Consider the following 21,611-nt stretch of genomic DNA (forward strand, 5'->3'; position numbering starts at 1 on the left):
GGTCACGTTAAAGGGGTTTTTCTATGAACGAAAGTTAATTTTAAAAATTGTGTCTGACCATGTATGGAGCATACCACATCTCCTGGGCACGGGAAGAAGCAAAAGACAATACTAACATTACAGAAGGGGATCACAGTGGATTCATTTTGTGAGGTAAAATATTTCACTGACTTTTTAAGAAATATTTTACCTCACAAAATGTATCCTTTGCGATCTCCTGCTGTAATGTCAGTATTGTCTTTTGCTTCCTCCCCTGCCCAGGAGCTGTGGTATGTTCGGTACATGGCCAGACACCAACAATTTTTAAAATGAACTTTTGTTTGTGGGAAAACCCTTTAAAAAAGCAAATAACACCAACATGGCTCCTCAGAAAAAGTACACCAATGACAGTGAAAGGAAAGCAGCAAAGGCACAACGTCGAAGACAACAAAAGTCAAATGAGACTCTTGAAGAGCAACAGCATCACTGGGACAAAAACAATGCATATAAGTGTAGGTGTCAAGCACATGAGTCCCCTTGTGCAGGCATGTACTACGGAGGACAAAGAATGAACTTCAATCCAATATTGCAGCCAGCAGGTAAGGAAAGGGTGAATCAAACACCCAAAAACCCCACCTCCATGGCTGAAGATTGTTCCCTCCAAATTCAGTTGACAGTGTCCCTTTAAAACCTCTAGAGGCAGATTCTCAGGGAGATCTATGTTCTTCCCATGGATCTTAACTGCTTATTTTCTAATTAAGAAAAATGTGGATTTCTCTGGAATAAGACCTCGGATAGCAGATATCAAGGTATCATTTTATTCAGCTCCCTATGATCTACGTGTCATGTAGACAGCTTAGGAGGGTTGATCCTACTAACAGATTCACTTTAAATGGGATGGGGGAAAAAATAATTTACTACTCATGAGGATTCTTAATTTCTTCAGCACCATCTACTTAAAAAAAAAAAAGGAATATTCTGGTTCCAGCAAATATCTACACTTTTACACATCATTAGTATCAGTTCCTCAGAATGTCAAGATCTCCGCTTGCCATCATTCAATATAAACCTTTGTTACTTCGAGTGGCTAACGTCCTGGGGATGTAAAGGACACAGAGGTACACTGCTCATTACATCATATACAGCACAAATCTGATTAGTGGGATCTAGATCATTTATAAAGGCATCTGGTCCACAGCCCCCCAAAGTCTGAGTATTGGGGGGTCCCTGCAGTCAGAAGGGTGTAGGAATGGGTGCATAGTTGTGGCTTTGCAGAACCTATCCAACTCCATGAGAATTTGGGGGAGGGAATATGAATTGAGGTAGGCAAGTGGCATCAGTCAATAGCAGCACAGTAAATGACCACACACAGCTGTGTATACAGAATATACATTTATATTATAGGCCAGAAATGTGTACACCATAATAATAAGTACAGGGATAAAACACTGGGATGCAGAAGTCATATCTCCTCCGGTTATGTACAACCCGTTCACGTCACACAGCGCTTCCTGCTTCCAGATATACTGTCCATGCATTACAAAAGATGGACGCCCCAATAACCCTCCCCGCCCCTCCAAACCCACCCCCTAAACACTGATCATAGCCCTGCCATGCAGCCCAAACCATAGACAAGGCAGGGGAGAACCCCCCTCCCCGACCCTCTCCCATCCCCTCCGTACACTCACCTCCATGAGCGTGCAAGGCTTGAAGAGGCAGTAATGGAGCAACGGTCAAAACAAGATGGGTACCAATACTGTAAATGCCCGACCATGGGGGCAGCGTGCCAGCCACCATCCATGCACGTGAAATGTTTATTAGAAATTAACTAAGTGAATATAAAAATGTAAGTACACCTCCCAGCTATGCAGGAAACGTCTGCCTGTTAACAGCTGAGGGTTTGCTTCATTTGCAGAAAAAAACTGAAAAGTGTTCATTTATGGGGCTGGATAAAAAGCATGGGTATAAACTGAGCAGGTGGTCTTGCAGCACCCCTTGATGGCCATTACTACCCCTTCAGTAGGGTCGGTATCCCGATAAGAGCCGAGTAATATTCATCAGCAGGTTTTTCAATTTCTAACAAAATAAAGCATAATACAATATTAACATCTCGGAGCTGTGGATATTAAAATACCAACACTAAAAACAACGGGTCGCCACCGGCTCTGCAACCCGGGCAGTGGTGGGACTATAACCATCAGTTTGCTGGGTGCTGTAGTTCCACCACCACCATCTTGTATACAGCAGGTTGGTGACCATCTTGCTAATCTAAAAGATTGCCCCCCAGAGCCATCAGATTATCTTATGACAAGGCACGAGACACACAGTTTGGAGGGTCCGATGCAGTCGATGTGACAGAAGGCCCCACAGCCCTCGCACATGGTCATGGCTTTGAAGCTGCAGGAACATCTCAGCGCCACCTGCTCTTCCCCACCGTCTCCTTGTTCAGAGAAGACTTCTACGGAGAGTGAGGCGCTGCCCGTAATCGCAAAATCTCCAGGTGAGGAAGAGAGACGGACCCCAGCGGCGTAACAGTAAGACTCCACATCCTGTGACAGCATCTCCAGGAAGGCGTCCTTCATCTTGTGAGGGGGAGACATGGCCAAGTCTGCAGGCAGCTGGACGCGGACCCCCACCTCCTTAGGAAACTGGATGAAGGACATATCCAGTAATGAGGGGACTTTACTGGTAAAGCCAGACAGGTTATTGAGCGAGTGTTTATGCTGTCCAGAGCTGTCCTGGTGCAACATCTCTTTCAAGGGGCGATGGTTGGATGATGGCTCAGTAGGGGTGCCAGCGCTGCCATGCATTTCTGCCTCCAGATTGGTGGGTGACAAACCAGAAGGCAGGCATAACCTTACCTGCCCATCATTAGTGCCCACTAAAAAACTGCCAACCTTGGTTGTGGGCTCAGGGAATTCGTCCTCCAGAACCGTGTTCGTTATACAAGGGACAGCACTGAGGGGTAAAGAGGTTGCCAGATTTCCCTTAAAATCACCATTTGTGGAGTCAGAAATGGGAGTACGCTCGCTAGGGGTCTCAGATGCGGGTGACTGTTGGGTCACCAATGTCTCTTGCACGGACCCTGCCTGAATAGCACCATGGCGTGGGTCCAACTCATTTGGCTCCTGCGAGTTGTTGACTGACGGAGACAAAACATTGTCCTGATGACAGCCGTAACAACATGGGTCACCAGCATAGTCCAATATAGGGTTGGGTGTTGAGGGGTCATTGGCATGCACTGGCAATAGCCCCAGGGGTGAGGTTTTAGTTGTGTCCAATAAGTGTGTATGCACTATGGAGGACGTAGGGAGCACCAGGTGCTCGGTGCAGTCCGCTGGCGCTGCATCCGGCTTCTTTTCAGGACAATCCTTTTCGGTCGAGCACGGTGTGACTTGCTTGATCCGGTTCTGAAAAGTGTTAGAAACATCACCCAGGACATGTCCCTCCATGGGTGTCACCAACATCCTCTCATCACTGCACTGGCCTGTGCACATGTTCTCCTCCTCTGTGTCTGCCACCTGAACATCCTTCTCACCACCCAGGGAGTTGTCCCCTGGGACACCCACCTTATCCAGGTGTCGTTCTTTGGTAAGGGAGTCGGTCATGCTAAGCTCATCACTGCAGTCAGCCGTAGCACTTGACACCCAGCTGATTTTGACTCGCGGGACCTCTGGTTTTTCCGGTGTCATTGTAACGGCCGGCAGTAATTGTGTTCGGCAGCAATTTGCTGATTTCTCTTGGTGTCTTCGCTTTCTGCTTCTTCTTCTGGAGCCTCTAGATCGGCTTCTTCTTTTGTTCGGGTGCTGGAGACCACTGTTGACGCTACCTCGACCGTCGCCACTGGTGGTTTGGGAGTGATTGTCACCGGTCTGACTGTCAGCAGGCGAGCAGGGAGAAGGCCAGCACCCAGTGGGATCAAGGTTTGGGATGATCCGGGGGCAGATCTGGTAAGCTGGCAAACCTTTAACCACCCAGGGAGGTTTGATCCGAGAAAGCTGTATCTGGGGAAAGGGCGGCAGGGAGAAAAAGCTAAAGTTAGTCCATTTACTTCATACTGCACACACCCAGGTTATATCAGCAGGGCTCAAGTACAAAAAGTGTGATTTTACAATATATAATGCACAATAAAGTATTACACAATCCCAAATATATGTACACACATTACATATATGAATATATCATACACACATGTATAATATTAGACAGGAATACATTTTTAAGTTCATAAAATGAAGGAACATTCGGTCTCATACCCGGATTGGTGGGACTTTTGGTTCTTCTTTGGTGGGCTGTGGCTTTTCGGGGTGAACACTCTGAATTGTGTTACGAAAGGACTGACGCTGTTCCATCCGTGGCTTCTTATCGAGGGAGGGGCTGGAGGTCTCTGGTTCTGTGGTCTTCCGTTTCTGCTCGGAGGTAGTTTCGGGGTGAAGCTCGGGCACTCTCTCGGAGGTGGATGGGAGGTTCATGTCAACTCTTGGCCCCAGTCTGTCCTCCGCAGGTAATGGATCAGATTCTGTTTTCTCTTGGGGAGGGGAGGTGGCAGCTTTTGCAGCTGCTGGGAGATGATGTTGGATCTTGCCGACATTCCTGTAGAGACTCCTGCGAGTTCTCATGCGGACCTCAGGAGCAGCCTCGTGGTTCTGAGCAGATTCTGGGATTGTTCTTGGCCTTTCTTGGTGAAGACGCGTCATCTCATTAGATTTCTCTTCTGGATCAGATCCCAGCTCCTCAGAATATCCAAGCCTAAGAAAAACCAAGGCACATCATCATTAGTTGTCAGGGCCATGACCACCTTACTCATAGGCTAGCAGTCAAGACAAATATGATCTACCAGAAACTGTAATATAAAATGGGTGGGGTGCAATAAGACCAAAATATTTAAGACTGTCGACAAGAAAAAGGGTGGGCTGTGACAACCTCATCCATAGATAGGTTGTCACTGTTCATACACACAAGTCTCAGGTGTTGGAAGGTCCCTGCCACGAGAACCCCAAAAAGATGAAGGGTTTTCAGTGCAGAACTGCATGCGATGGGTCCGGACTACAGGGGGCACTGGTGCAGTCCAGACCTTATCCCAGAGGGATTACACCCAGAAAATGACTTACTTCTGTCCATAGAAATCTTCAAAGAACTTCTCTTTCCAGTCCTCGACTTTTTTCTCCTTCCCCATCTCCTGCCTCATCCGGAGCTGAGCTTCAGGGGTGAATTCACCTGCAGGGAACGCAAGAACAATCACCTAAGAGGCTCCTTAAAAAGGAGATCAAAGACACAAACTTCATGTGCCAGGCGCCTACCTTCTGCCAGCCTCTCCCGCCATCTCTGGCAAGCGTGAGCAAAAAATTCATTATTCAGGGCGCTACCACTCATCCGCAACTGCCCTTCTGGACTGACCTGTGGACCGATGGGGAATGTACATGAATGATCAGTCCAATTATGAAGAGAGATTTTTTTTTTTTTTTGTGTTTCAAGCATTCAAAGGCTGAAAACCTGAACGGTCCTAAAATGTCTCACTGTCCCTACAACTGTATCCCGGGGAAACAACATGAACACATTAAGATCAATTTCTCTACTGTCCTGATTGTTTGCTACAATGTATCAGAGCAGGTAACAGCTATCAGAGAACAGATAAAACTGTACCAAACCCTCAGCTGTGCGACATGCACAGTCAGAACAGGTTTGGATGTACACAACTTTCCTACCTACAAGCAGAAGCTGAAATCTTGGTGAATTTATCAACAAATTACATTAGAAAGTTGCTGAACTTTTCACGATAGTTTGAGTACTGTTCCAATCGCTTCCACATCGGGAGTTGACGTCTACACAACGTACCAGCGAGTATCACTAGACATGATACCACCTGTCCCATTCATCTCCTGATGAGAAAACGAGTGGAAGAGCTGAGAAAACCTTAAAAAGGGTTATTCCCATCTTCATAGCACATAGATATTGAAAAAAATAGGCACATTTACAATTTATTGCTTCTAAAAAATGTCCAGCCATTCTTGAGATATGAAGACTTTTCTTAGGTTTTCGTAGGGTTAGGTCACTGCCTCGGGGACCGACCACTGCAGCAGTCTAGTTTGTTAGCGCAAGGTGACGAGCCCCAGCAAGTTTTGGCCAGTGTCAAACCAGTGTTTACAAGATCAATAAACAAGAGCTTGTAAGCACTGCACCAATTCTGCTAACAGTGGTAATCGGTCTCCAGGGCACTGAGATGTAAGCAAAAGTGTTATGTCAAAAATTGAACATTTAAAATAGCAGCAAATTACAAAATTGCCAGTATTTACGGGCACTCTGACAATGCGCATGTAGGAAGACGGGAATAACCTTTAAAAAGGGATTTGCCAACTATTTAAAGTATTAGTAGTTTAGTGTTTTTTTTATTTTTGGTTATAACATGGACACCCCCCTTAATGACCAGCCCAATATTTTAGCGTTTTTACTTCTCCACATTGGAGCAGCTGACATTTTCTTTTTCACGGTTGTGGAAATATGAGGATATAATATGTGGATATCTAGTAATCATATATATTACAACTACAGCTATTCTTGTAATAGTTTTCTTTATTCAGATTTTTATACAGTTGATATTTCACACTAAATAACCTGAATAGTAATTAACTCACCAGGTTATTAGGGTGATGTGGACACAATATGTACTGTATATACTTGTGTATAAGCCGAGATTTTCAGCACATTTTTTTGTGCTGAAAACGTCTCCCTCGGCTTATATATGAGCAATGGTCCCAGGGGGTCCGCGGGGGAGGGGGAGCAGCAGGAGTCGGCGGCTGTCACATCATACCCACTCCTAGCGCGATCGCTGCACGTCCCTGGATCACTCTGTTGTCCCGGCGAGGCAGCTTCTTCCTGTGTTCAGCGGTCACATGGTACCGCTCACTAAAGTAATGAATATGGATGAGTCTCCACTCCGTCTCTATAGGCGTAGAGCGCATATTCATTACTTTAGTGAGTGGTACCATGTGACTTCCGGTCCTGGGAAAACAGAGATGCAGGGATGTGTAGCGACAGCACGAGCAGGGTGAGGAGGATGGGGAGCCATGCACACAACAGGGGGAGGGTGGAGGAGCCATGCACACAACAGGGGGAGGACGGAGGAGCCATGCACACAACAGGGGGAGGGCGGAGGAACCATGCACACAACAGGGGGAGGGCGGAGGAGCCATGCACACAACAGGGGGAGGACGGAGGAGCCATGCACACAACAGGGGGAGGGCGGAGGAACCATGCACACAACAGGGGGAGGGCGGAGGAGCCATGCACACAACAGAAGGAGGGCGGAGGAGCCATGCACACAACAGGGGGAGGGCGGGAGGAGCCATGCACACAACAGGGGGAGGACAGAGGAGCCATGCACACAACAGGGGGAGGGCGGAGGAGCCATGCACACAACAGGGGGAGGGCGGAGGAGCCATGCACACAACAGGGGGAGGGCGGAGGAGCCATGCACACAACAGGGGGAGGGCGGAGGAGCCATGCACACAACAGGGGGAGGACGGAGGAGCCATGCACACAACAGGGGGAGGGCGGAGGAGCCATGCACACAACAGGGGGAGGGCGGAGGAGCCATGCACACAACAGGGGGAGGGCGGAGGAGCCATGCACACAACAGGGGGAGGGCGGAGGAGCCATGCACACAACAGGGGGAGGGCGGAGGAGCCATGCACACAACAGGGGGAGGGCGGAGAAGCCATGCACACAACAGGGGGAGGGCGGAGGAGCCATGCACACAACAGGGGGAGGGCAGAGGAGCCATGCACACAACAGGGGGAGGACGGAGGAGCCATGCGCACAACAGGGGGAGGGCGGAGGAGCCATGCACACAACAGGGGGAGGGCGGAGGAGCCATGCACACAACAGGGGGAGGGCGGAGGAGCCATGCACACAACAGGGGGAGGGCGGAGGAGCCATGCACACAACAGGGGGAGGGCAGAGGAGCCATGCACACAACAGGGGGAGGACGGAGGAGCCAAGCGCACAACAGGGGGAGGGCGGAGGACCCATGCACACAACAGAAGGAGGGCGGAGGAGCCATGCACACAACAGGGGGAGGGCGGAGGAGCCATGCACACAGCAGGGGGAGGGCGGGAGGAGCCATGCACACAACAGGGGGAGGACGGAGGAGCCATGCACACAACAGGGGGAGGGCGGAGGAGCCATGCACACAACAGGGGGAGGGCGGAGGAGCCATGCACACAACAGGGGGAGGGCGGAGAAGCCATGCACACAACAGGGGGAGGGCGGAGGAGCCATGCACACAACAGGGGGAGGGCGGAGGAGCCATGCACACAACAGGGGGAGGGCGGAGGAGCCATGCACACAACAGGGGGAGGGCGGAGGAGCCATGCACACAACAGGGGGAGGGCGGAGGAGCCATGCACACAACAGGGGAGCCACACATACCAGGACAGGGATGAGGGGACAATACATACACGGCTTATACTCGAGTCAATAAGCTTACCCAGTTTTCCGTGACAAAATTAAGTGCCTCGGCTTATACTTGAGTATATATGGTATCTTTTATTTATTTATTTTTACTAAAAATATACGCCCTCACATTTTTTAATTTATTGATTTTTTATTTTATGTTCCCCTTGGAGTTATAAACATGTAATATCCCCAAAGATCATTGATTTGTACTGCTTCTAACTACAGCATCCATCAGAGCCCCAGTTACAGAAATCCAAATGCACCCAACCTCTCGCCTAGGGCGCCCAACCTCCACATAGTGCACCCACCTGTCGATCCACATCTGGGAGGAGCAGTAGGAGCTGCTGTTGGAGGTGAGACGGGAGAGCGTTGAACGTCCGCACATTAATCAGGGCACGTAAGTTAGTGTTCACCAATATGGAGCCGGGAGTCTCAAAATCAATCTCCTCCTCCTTCTTCTTCACTTGTCCTGCAAAAAGAAAACAAAGTGTTAACACGGATTGGGATTATTCACATTTTATGCTGCAATTTCCAACCATTTTGTGAGCTAAATCCCTCTTGGCTACAGAAAAAGTATTAGCATAGGTCAGATGTAACAATCAGGAGAGATTTGTGCTGTTGACATAGAAGGTTTTCTACCCTGGATAGAATGGAAACAAACTCATTATGAAAGCTGCAGAACTTGATTGATAATACGGCTCAGCAGACTGCACAATGTAATTCGACCAACCTGGAGCAGAGATGTTCTTTAGGTTTCTCAGATGATGGGTGGAGGTGCCACTCAGTCTGCGAAATGCCAGGCTGCCCCTCAAAGATGAGCTGCTGGACGACTCGCTTTCTACACGGGAAACGGACAAACCTGGAGCCAAAATGATAGTGATATGTTGTCTTACAGAGGAACCACATGCTACGTGCTAAACTGGCCCCACCAAGGTCAAGTTGCTGAAAACCTTAGAAAAACGTATTTTTAAATTTCCCATCTCAGTTGCGAAAACATTCGCTTGTAAACTTTACATGACAAATTTGTGATGGAAACGGGGGGGGGGGGGGGGGGTCATCTTATAATCTGAATGTAGCTTACTGGGGGAGGGCTGCTGCGGTGGAGCGGGGTCCCAGGAGGCAAGGGCACTGCTGCAGGAAGCTGGCGGCAGCAGGAATGGGGAGATACTGCTGGCGCTGGGAGGCGGAGAGTGTTCGGCAATGTGCAGCCTCCAGACTTTCAGAAATTTTCGGGAGTCCCCTGCATTTCCCATCCTTTTCCTTGTGGTGGACTTTAGGAAAATGGCCGCCAGAGGAGATGCATGCGCCGATTGAGATCTCGGCTCCCAAAGTCCACTGCAGTGAAAAGGATGGTACGTGTGGGGACTCCCAACATTTTCTGAAAGTATATAGTCTAGGAAGCCTCGCACCATGGAACACCCCCTCCTTCCAGCCCGGGGTCCTCAGTATCACCCCACTCCTTATACCGTCTCCACTGCTCTAGCGTAAGCTAATGAAAAAGAGGACTAAAATTTACACCATCGGTTTATTGAAAAAAAATGTTTTCCCTATTTTCTTCCCCAAAATTTGGAGTGTGTCTTATGCGTCAGTGCATCTTATAATCTGCAAAACACGGTACTTTTTTGGGAGCAGTTACTATGGGGGCAGCATCCAAGTGTTAATGATACATTAAATGTCTACCAAAACCATTCGCTTCTGACGAATCACAGTACAGTGAAATCCCAAACCAAAACAGCTTTATAAGCCACAATATAGTTTATTATGGTATTATAATCTATAATAAAGTAGATGCAAATACCTTCTTATAGTGATACATTTCTTTCTGCCTGCAGCCACCACAAGGGGGAGCTCACCACATACAGAATGACACCGGACCGTATGGCGAATGTCCTCACCTGAAGTGGATGGCAGATGAGCCCCATTTACTTTGAGAGGTGTAAGGACGACCCGAGGCAGCAGCACCCCACTTCTTCTCTTCTGCTTATTCATCTAAAAACGCAAAGATAATGTAAGAATCCAGCCCAACGAATAATAGGGTCCGAATCCGACATAACAGTGTCCACCTGATTGCAAAAGCAACACAGTGATCTAATTTAGGCGACGCCGATCCGGTTGCTGCACTTCACAGTAGTGTGCGATCTAGTACTGACCTGTACTAGCGACCTGGTTTCCCTGACGTGCGACTCTCGAGAACAGGACGCGCTGACGGAGGTTTCTGAGGCCGCAGAGGGAAAAAAAAAAAAAAAGGCCAAACTTAATGAAGTTATTCAGTCACTCTAATATTAAACGGGTTGTCCATGATGCTGACAACACAAGCCCTATGCCCCCCCAGTAAAACAATAACACCTACATGTATACTCACCTCCAGTGTTGGCACTGGCTGTCCCGGGGCTAGCGTTACATTGTTACATCATGAGAGCCAGTGCCAACACCGGAGGAAAGTAGAACTTATTATTTTACTGGGTGGAAACATATGGCTTGAAAAGGAGTTGTACAAGAAGTGGACAACCCCTTTAACTATGCTTCCATAGCAGTTTACCAGCTTGAAATGTAGTCTGCAGTGTTAAAAATGGAGATTCTTAAAAAGGTCACCCATGTCATAAAATGTTTATGCACAGAACTGTCCCGCAAAAAAATGCTGCAGAGCAAGAATGTTTTAAAAAGTTTTAATATTTTTTTTTTTTTAAAGAATGAAAAAAAGAAACATGTTGCTTGGCCTGGTTTCATTCATTTTTGTGCAAAGCATTGTGATCGCACTCTGCCGATCTCTCCCTGCCCCCGTCATAGATCTCACCTGCAGGCACTAAGCCGCCCTCTGTCCACTGGCTTCCCTCCTCATCTGCAGTGTCCTCCGTGTCCCCTTCGTCCGGCAGCGACACCACACGAGACCATTGTACTGCGTTCTTCTGCCAGAGAAAAAGAACACATGAAAGGCTGCACAAAACTACAATATGAGCAGCCCTCCGGGGAAGGAGAACAAGCCTCACTGCTTCCGACAACTGTACCAAAAGCCGGCGGTGTCACACACTGACCCCTGCTCACAGGTTCAGCCTTACTTATTTAACCATTAACAATAAATATCAAGTCCAAAACTCTGTTTTGATTAATTCAAAAAACATTATGGTGGTTGAAGCTCCTTTTACTGATCCACTGCTCCCAATCCCCACAATCGGGTGGCATAGAACTGCATATATTTACACTACCCAAAGTCTAAATACCAACAGCCACCAGTAGGGGGAGCTCACCACATACAGTTACACTGCATCTACTGGCCTCAGTGGCAGAGCTCCACCTAGTGGTCACTGCAGGTAGAACTTTGAAATTTTTACGTGATAAAGCAGGAGGTCGGGAGCCCTGAAAAAGTGCTCTAGTCCCTATGAAGATGCTTTTGGGTCCAGAATTTTCTATCAAGTCCAAAATATAAAAGGTGGGCGGCATGTCGTAAACACATTAGGATTGCGGTTTATAATATTATACCATTTTATTTTTATCTCATAATAATAGAGCATGAGATTTAAGAGGAATTCCAACCTCCATAAACGGCGTTTTCTGCTATATAGAGAAATTTGGTAAACCCCGCCAATACTTTGCAGGTCGATAATCTAGAATACTTGGTAATCTGGCACCTATCAACGTGAATACACCAGTATAATGACTAATGACAGCACTAACCTTCATAGTGAAGAGACTGATGCGGCCGGGGAGCTTGTAAAACATGGCTTCTCGTGTCCTGGAGTTGGACTGCAACATGGCGTTCAGACAAGCCAGAGGGGAGGAAATGCTGCAAAGGATGAAGAAAATCGAGATGAGGGGGTCTGGTTTACCCAACCATTTAAGGAGAACCCATCTTCACTGGACGTCTCGGTTTTGGTAAATACTATAAAGCATTCTCTTTTCTAATACCCTCGTGTTGTGCTGTCTCTCGGTTATTCCTCCTGGAAACGTATAAATTAACAATTGCCACCATTCCCTGCTCAGGGACACACACCGGAACTGGGACAATACACTTGTCACTTAGTAATTTCCAGGCGGAACAACAGAAGAACAGCACAGAAGCGTAGAAAGGTGCGCTAAAGAACTGCTGCGCTATCAGTAATACAACGCTGTACTAAACTGTCAAGAGGGAATTCACTGCCAGCGGTTCTTTTATTTTTTACTTTTTTGCACCTCAGGCAGAGAGGACAAGTTCTGTACTTTTGACGTCCAAGAATAAAATAATTTGATATTAAACCCCCATAATGATATATTTTCTGGCATATTGCCAGAATGTCATTTAGTGCTTTATACACACACAAGCAACGTCATGCAATTTTGCATCAAATAATAATATTAAAAAAAAAAAGCATTAAAAAACTTTAATTTATGACAAAAATAGAAAATTAGACACGACAGAGTCCATGTAGCACCTAGGCTTAGGTCTATATGTCAAATCTAATATATAAAGCTGAATGTGTGTGTGTATGTATGTGTGTGTCCAGGATTGGCATCTGCACCGCCGCAGCTACAGCCACAAAATTTTGCACAGTCACACGTCTGGACCCCGAGAGCGTCATAGGCTATGTTGTGAGGCAAAATTTTATCCCCGCGCGTTCCAATTCACCAAACAATTTTGCCCCTATCTACATAATGGGGAAAAAGTGAAAGGAAAAGTGTTGGAGGCAAATTGACAGCTGCCAGATGTGAACAAGGGGGACTTAAAGAGTGAGAGCGATGGCGCCAAAGAGTATATACCGTACAGTTGCTAAGGTGGGGCCCCGACATGGGATGCTCACCACACACGGGGATATGAACACACACACAAAATGCGCCACACACTACCACGTGCTTGAACACATATTCCACCCTCAGCACACATTTCACCACACATACACCAACCTCGCCACATAAAAGTCGAAACACAAAAGTCGCCGCTCAAAACTCGCCACATGCAAAACTCGCCACACGTGCAAAACTCACCTCATGGAAAACTCTCCACACGCGGAAAAATTGCCACATGCACAAAAGCTGCAACACATGCAAAAGTTGCCTCACACAAAACGCACCACACGCAAAACTCGCCATGCGCAAAACTTGCTGCACACAACTTGCTACACTAACCTTTCACATGCAACTCGACACACAAAAAGATGCTACACACATGTCGCCACACAAAACTCATCTCACAAAAGTCGCTACATGCATGTCGTCACATGCAAATCAACACACAACTTGACACATGAAACTCGCCCTAAAACACACACAAGTCTGGTATTATCCTTCAAAACTAAAAATCTGATTAGTAAGCAGACAAACTACAAGAGCAACAAATGTACCATATAGGAAATACGGCAGCTGTCAGTCACATGACCTGTCTATTATGTGTATGTGTGAGCTAATATATACTGTCAGGGGGAGGGCTTCCTGTTGGCTGGGGATTTATCAGGCTGCCAATTTATCTTACAAATACTGAGGTAAAAATACTGACCAAATAACGTGTGAACGCGGTCTAATACAGGAGGAGATGACATACAGATATCTATATATATAATTGTCTAAGGGTTTTTCCGTCTGTCTGTCCTGGAAATCCCGCGTCTCTGACCTCGACCAATCAGTGACGGGCACAGTATCGACGTAGAAATCCTGCGTCTCTGATTGGTCGAGGCCGCCAGGCCTCGACCAATCAGCAATGGGCACAGCGACGATGATGTCATAAAGGACGTAGAAATCCCACGTTTCTGATTCAGCGACGGGCACAGTATCGACGTAGAGGTCATAGATTTTTATTTTTTTTCAAGTGCCTCTGAGGGCTCAGATGGGAATGAGCACAAATAACTGCTGTAAAAATAATCATGGCTCATTTTGGGTGGGGACCCTGCAAGCATTTATGATATACATGCAGCTCTGGCAAAAATTAAGAGACCACTGCAAAATGTTCGGTTTGTCTAATTTTTCTCTTATAGGTATATTTTTGAGTAAAATGTAAATCGTTATTTTATTCTATAAACTTCTGACAACATGTCTCCGAATTTCCAAGCAATAAATTTTGCTTTTTCTTCTGACAAAGAAAAATGGTCAAAATTAAAAAAAAAAAAAAAAAAAAAAAAAACACAACAACAGTGCTTTCAGATGATAATAATAATGCAAAGAAAACAAGTTCATAATCATTTAGAAACAACAATACTAATGTTTTAACTCCGGAAGAGTTCAGAAATCAATATTTTGTGGAATAACCATGATTTTTAATCCCAGCTTTCATACGTCTTGGCATGCTTTCCACCAGTCTTTCACACTGCTTCTGGTGCAAAAATGTAAGCAGTTCTTCTTTGTTTGATGGCTTGTGACTATCCACCATCCCCTTGATTACATTCCAGAGGTTTTCAATGGGGTTCAGGTCTGGAGATTGGGCTGCCCATGACAGGGATTTGATGTGGTGGTCTCGTAACTTTTGCCAGAGCTGTATTTGGCAAAGAAAGTGTTGATTAAAAGATCAGCAACTAAGTGTCTTGACAATTTTAGCATCTCGGATTGCCGTTGGTGAATTGACACAATTCACTGGAAACCTGTAGAGATGAAATAATGATTGCAGTGGTATCCAGTGTATTTCTGTATTGAGAGGATTGTCTAGTCTGTTACAATGTGTCAGTCCAAAGAAAATGGAGGAGTCTTTAGCTCCAGCTGATCACCTAGACTGGGCACAATTGAGAAAAACCCCTCAGATGTGAGAAATTTTAGGTCTACACAGGTTTTAAGATTTTATTTATTCACTCAAAGCAAGCGGTGATACTAAAACCAGTGAGAAATTGTAACTCAAAAGTAAATCAGAATGAAGCAGAACTTGTAAGCATGCAATAATTAGACCTGGATTGACATAAGACGGGCCCGTGAAATCTTGGACCAGCCACTCCACCACGGTCACACAGTCTTACCTTCTGTAGATACCACGGACAAAGACGAGCAATAAATAAGGAAACAAAAAAGAGAAAAGGTCACAGTCAATAAAATATTAGTCATCTTGTGAGTAATAAAATCAACTGAAAGCAGAAAGCAACATAAGAAACTCATGACAGCTATAGAAATCTCCAGCGAGTAAACCACTCTTCTCCCCCGCCCCGCACTTTCCTGCCTTGCAAAACTTACTTTGTCTCCTTAAGCCCCTCGGCCTCAATCACATTCAGGATCTGTTTAGGAGTCATTGGTGCATCTGAGTAATTCTCCAAAACCTGCAAGGAGAGGAGTGGTCAACCATGCAGAGTCACAAGACATTCATAAAGGAAATCAAACAATCCACTGTGCTCTGCCGAGTGTGGGTTCTGCATGGGCGGAGCATGAAGGATTTTATTTTGAAGCCCCACCCCTCGGATCCTGAACTAATCAATTGTATTAGTTTTAGGCAGGGTATCTATGTTCTCGTGTTTGCATAGGAATCCTCCCACACACCAAACACCTACTGACAGGGAGTCTAGATTGTGAGCCCCAATGGGGAGAGTGCCGACAAGGTCTGTAAAGCGCTGTGAAATTAATGGTGCTATAAGAGTGAGTAAAATAAATAAATCCAGTGGCTGATCTGCCCAGTCCTACCATGATTTACACTGCAGCTCTCCTCTATTAGGGAAGAGCAATGATCAGTGCCTACTTCACCTTTCCATCTGCTGCATTATGTGTATGATAACTGGGCAATAACCAGATCGCCAACATCTATGAACTTCCCCATATAATAAATACAGCAGCTGCACCTTAGATACAGTTACAGCACTACAGTGCTAGGACGATGGGCAGCAGTATTAAAGACATATTTGGGATTTCATTCCTTGTATTCTGCTGCAAAGAAAACACTACAACGACCTCTGCACAATAGAAATCTAATCAGTGGACTCCCACCACTTATCTACTCCTTTATACATATGGGACTTATGAATCATGTGCATTTTACTCCAAATATTACTCGGGTTTGCTTATCCTGTACTGATCCCGAGTTATATCCTGTATTATTATTATTATTATTATTATACATTTTTATAGCGCCATTTATTCCATGGCGCTTTACATGTGAATACGGGGCAAATATAGACAAATACATTAAACATGAGCAGATAACAAGGCACACGAGTACATAAGGAGGGAGGACCCTGCCCGCGAGGGCTCACAGTCTGCATACCGCAGAGGTGCACTTATTATTCCGCTGGTGCAGTCACTGTGTACATACATTACATTACTGATCCTGTACTGATCCTGAGTTACATCCTGTATTATACCGCAGAGGTGCACTTATTATTCCGCTGGTGGAGTCACTGTATACATACATTACTTATCCTGTACTGATCCTGAGTGACATCCTGTATTATACTCCAGAGCTGCACTCACTATTCTGCTGGTGGAGTCACTGTGTACATACATTACATTACTTATCCTGTACTGATCCTGAGTGACATCCTGTATAATACTCCAGAGCTGCACTCACTATTCTGCTGGTGGAGTCACTGTGTACATACATTACATTACTTATCCTGTACTGATCCTGAGTGACATCCTGTATTATACTCCAGAGCTGCACTCACTATTCTGCTGGTGGAGTCACTGTGTACATACATTACTTATCCTGTACTGATCCTGAGTGACATCCTGTATTATACTCCAGAGCTGCACTCACTATTCTGCTGATGCAGTCACTGTGTACATACATTACATTACTGATCCTGTACTGATCCTGACTTACATCCTGTATTATACCCCAGAGCTGCACTCACTATTCTGCTGGTGGAGTCACTGTGTACATACATTACATTACTTATCCTGTACTGATCCTGAGTTACATCCTGTATTATACCCCAGAGCTGCACTCACTATTCTGCTGGTGCAGTCACTGTGTACATACATTACATTACTTATCCTGTACTGATCCTGAGTTACATCCTGTATTATACCCCAGAGCTACACTCACTATTCTGCTGGTGCAGTCACTGTGTACATACATTACATTACTTATCCTGTACTGATCCTGAGTTACATCCTGTATTATACTCCAGAGCTGCACTCACTATTCTGCTGGTGGAGTCACTGTGTACATACATTACATTACTTATCCTGTACTGACCCTGAGTTACATCCTGTATTATACCGCAGAGCTGCACTCACTATTCTGCTGGTGCAGTCACTGTATGCATACATTACATTACTTATCCTGTACTGACCCTGAGTTACATCCTGTATTATACCCCAGAGCTGCACTCACTATTCTGCTGGTGGAGTCACTGTGTACATACATTACTTATCCTGTACTGATCCTGAGTTACATCCTATATTATACTCCAGAGCTGCACTCACTATTCTGCTGGTGGAGTCACTGTGTACATACATTACATTACTTATCCTGTACTGATCCTGAGTTACATCCTGTATTATAATCCAGAGTTGCGCTCACTATTCTGCTGGTGCAGTCACTGTGTACATACATTACATTACTTATCCTGTACTGATCCTGAGTGACATCCTGTATTATACTGCAGAGCTGCACTCACTATTCTGCTGGTGGAGTCACTGAGTACATACATTACTTATCCTGTACTGATCCTGACTGACATCCTGTATTATACTCCAGAGCTGCACTCACTATTCTGCTGGTACAGTCACTGTGTACATACATTACTTATCCTGTACTGATCCTGAGTTACATCCTGTATTATACTCCAGAGCTGCACTCACTATTCTGCTGGTACAGTCACTGTGTACATACATTACATTACTTATCCTGTACTGATCCTGAGTTACATCCTGTATTATACCCCAGAGCTGCACTCACTATTCTGCTGGTGGAGTCACTGTGTACATACATCACATTACTTATCCTGTACTGATCCTGAGTTACATCCTGTGTTATACCCCAGAGCTGCACTCACTATTCTGCTGGTGCAGTCACTGTGTACATACATTACTTATCCTGTACTGACCCTGAGTTACATCCTGTATTATACTCCAGAGCTGCACTCACTATTCAGCTGGTGCAGTCACTGTGTACATACATTACATTACTTATCCTGTACTGATCCTTAGTTACATCCTGTATTATACCCCAGAGCTGCACTCACTATTCTGCTGGTGGAGTCACTGTGTACATACATTACATTACTTATCCTGTACTGATCCCGAGTTACATCCTGTATTATACTCCAGAGCTGCACTCACTATTCTGCTGGTGCAGTCACTGTGTACATACTGTACATTACTTATCCTGTACTGATCCTGAGTTACATCCTGTATTATACTCCAGAGCTGCACTCACTATTCTGCTGGTGCAGTCACTGTGTACATACTGTACATTACTTATCCTGTACTGATCCTGAGTTACATCCTGTATTATACTCCAGAGCTGCACTCACTATTCTGCTGGTGCAGTCACTGTGTACATACTGTACATTACTTATCCTGTACTGATCCTGAGTTACATCCTGTATTATACTCCAGAGCTGCACTCACTATTCTGCTGGTGCAGTCACTGTGTACATACATTACATTACTTATCCTGTACTGATCCTGAGTTACATCCTGTATTATACTCCAGAGCTGCACTCACTATTCTGCTGGTGCAGTCACTGTGTATATAAATTACTGATCCTGAGTTACATCATTTATTGAGTGTCATAAATCTACCAGCATTATCTACATTTGCACAGAGTAACTTTGGATTTGTTGCCGCTTGCATCAGGACCAGAGAAGCAATCAATTTATATTAATTTGCCATTTCATTTGCTTGCAATGTGGATTTTATACTAAATCAAAAATGTTATGTAACCTGCCATTTAAAGCAGTGCGAATACAAAGGGGGAATGTGCTACCTAATCTGAGAGCAGCATGAGGTAGGAGTAAAGAATCTTTATTCCAGTGATGTGTCACTGGGCTGCTTACTGTAGTTTTGACAAATTATTTTTTTTTATTCACAGGATAACAAAAACACAGAAATTGTAATAAACTCCAAGCACTGATTAGAAAATGGGCGATCATCAGTCAGGATTTAGTAGTAGAACACGGCACTCGTGTCAGCAGGAGCATAAGTAGGAGCGCAAGCCATAGTAGAATATCTAAAAAAGTACGTGGCACTCAGATGATGTAGAACAAAGAGGATTTATTGGCCATTCACCATTAACCCCTTCCCGACCTTTGACGCCATGTAGGCGTCATGAAAGTTTGTGCCAATCCGACCTGTGACGTCTATGTGGCGTCATGGAGGGATCGCGTCCCTGCAGATCGGGTGAAAGGGTTAACTCCAATTTCATCCAATCTGCAGGGACAGGGGGAGTGGTACTTCCCAAACCCCCCTGCCCAGTCACATAGTATACAGCACAGCGACGTAGGATATTGCCCAGCCACGTAGTATACAGCACAGAGCCACGTAGTATATTGCCCAGTCACGTAGTATATTGCACAGAGCCACATAGTATATTGCCGAGCCTTGTAGTATATTGCACAGCTATGTAGTATATTGGCCAGCCACGTATGACACAGGGTAAAAAAAATAAAAAATAAACACATACTCACCTTCCGCCGGCGCGTTGTAGCAGTGTCCAGGGATTATCGCTGGCGGCGGCCATCTTCCGGAGGTCGCCCGGGGCTTTAGGAAAAAGGCCGCGGGATGCCGCGCGTGCGCAGATGGAGATCGCGGCGGCCATTTTCTTGAAGCCGAGTTCCATTGCAAGTCCCAGGGCTGGTGCAGAACCTATGACGACGTTGCGGTCACATGACCGTGACGTCACGGTAGGTCGTTGCCGCACACCAGCCCTGGGACGGGACCGGAGGCTGGCGCTCGCAATTGGAGCGGTCCGGGGAGCGAGAAAGGCGGCGGAGGGTGAGTATAGCAGTTTTTTTGTTATTTTATTATTTTGAACATGCATATTTTTACTATTGATGCTGCATAGGCAGCATCAATAGTAAATAGTTGGGGACACACAGGGTTAATAGCAGCGGTAACGGAGTCCGTTACACCGGGGGCAGTTACCGCTGCCATTAACCCTGTGTGAGCGGTGAGTGGAGGGGATTACGGAGCGGGCGCCGGGCAGTGAGTGCAGGGGAGTAGGGGAGGGACTAATCGGACTGTGGCCGTCGCTGATTGGTCGCGGCAGCCATGACAGGCTGCTGCCGAGACCAATCAGCGAACGAATAACCGTGACAGAAGGACAGACGGAAGTACCCCTTAGACAATTATGTATATAGATTCCATGTGAGGTCTAGATTACAAAATGGGGTCACATGTGGGGGAGCTCCAATGTTTAGGCACACAGGGGCTCTCCAAACGCAACATGGTGTCCGCTAACGATTGGAGCTAATTTTTCATTCAAAAAGTCAAATGGCGCTCTTTTCCTTCCGAGCCCTGCCGTGTGCACAAACAGTGGTTTGTGACCACATATGAGGTATCGGCGTACTCAGGAGAAATTGCCCAACACATTTTAGGATCCATTTTATCCTGTTGCCCATGTGAAAATGAAAAAATTGAGGCTAAAAGAAATTTTTTGTGTTAAAAAAAGTACTTTTTCATTTTTACGGATCAATTTGTGAAGCACCTGGGGGTTCAAAGTGCTCACTATGCATCAAAATAAATTCCTTGAGGGGGTCTAGTTTCCAAAATGGGGTCACTTGTGGGGAGTTCCAATGTTTAGGATTGGAGCCAATTTTTCATTGAAAAAGTCAAATGGCGCTCCTTCCCTTTCGAGCCCTGTCGTGCGCCCAAACAGTGGTTCCCCCCCCCACATATGGGGTATCGGCGTACTCAGGACAAATTGTACAATAACTTTTGGGGTCCAGTTTCTGTTTTTACCCTTGCGAAAATAAAAAAAATTGTTGCTAAAACATCATTTTTGTGACTAAAAAGTTAAATGTTCATTTTTTCCTTCCATGTTGCTTCTGCTGCTGCGCACTTGAAGGGTTAATAAACTTCTTGAATGTGGTTTTGAGCACCTTGAGGGGTGCAGTTTTTAGAATGGTTAATCAAAGAAAACTATATGTGATATTTGCGCTAAGTTCACCTATATGAAGCCATAAATAGTTAAAATACTGGGAAATGTCATAAACAAGGTTCCCCATACAGGACTGTGATTAACAAGATGGGTTTACCTTAATATCAAAGAAAAGGAAATCTGTGTCCAGTGCTGACATGCGGGAAGGTCCTTCACTCATGTGCTGTAAGGTTGGTATCTGAAGCCTTCTCTGAATCT

The 21,611-nt window shown here is 45.7% G+C and overlaps 1 protein-coding gene across 2 annotated transcripts in view; it reads right to left on the reverse strand.

Annotated features, from left to right (window-relative positions):
• Positions 1–1,356: 1,356 nt before the first annotated feature.
• ASXL1 (ASXL transcriptional regulator 1) overlaps positions 1,357–21,611 on the reverse strand; it is a 33,405-nt gene continuing 13,150 nt past the window's right edge. Inside the window, exons 2-12 of one of the 2 annotated variants that reach the window (XM_069750983.1) lie at positions 15,550–15,632; positions 12,106–12,214; positions 11,228–11,339; positions 10,584–10,648; positions 10,329–10,422; positions 9,164–9,292; positions 8,742–8,902; positions 5,280–5,376; positions 5,091–5,196; positions 4,236–4,728; positions 1,357–3,983 (exon numbers count right to left, since the gene is read on the reverse strand). In XM_069750983.1, coding sequence (XP_069607084.1) covers positions 2,277–3,983; positions 4,236–4,728; positions 5,091–5,196; positions 5,280–5,376; positions 8,742–8,902; positions 9,164–9,292; positions 10,329–10,422; positions 10,584–10,648; positions 11,228–11,339; positions 12,106–12,214; positions 15,550–15,632 — 3,156 coding nt within the window. In that variant the 3' untranslated portion in view covers positions 1,357–2,276. Of the gene's footprint in view, positions 3,984–4,235; positions 4,729–5,090; positions 5,197–5,279; positions 5,377–8,741; positions 8,903–9,163; positions 9,293–10,328; positions 10,423–10,583; positions 10,649–11,227; positions 11,340–12,105; positions 12,983–15,549; positions 15,633–21,611 lie in introns of those variants that run through there. The other variant, XM_069750982.1, reaches the window with a different exon arrangement.

The sequence above is a fragment of the Ranitomeya imitator genome, chromosome 2 (genome assembly GCF_032444005.1).
Source record: "Ranitomeya imitator isolate aRanImi1 chromosome 2, aRanImi1.pri, whole genome shotgun sequence".
NCBI classification, from domain to species: domain Eukaryota; kingdom Metazoa; phylum Chordata; class Amphibia; order Anura; family Dendrobatidae; genus Ranitomeya; species Ranitomeya imitator.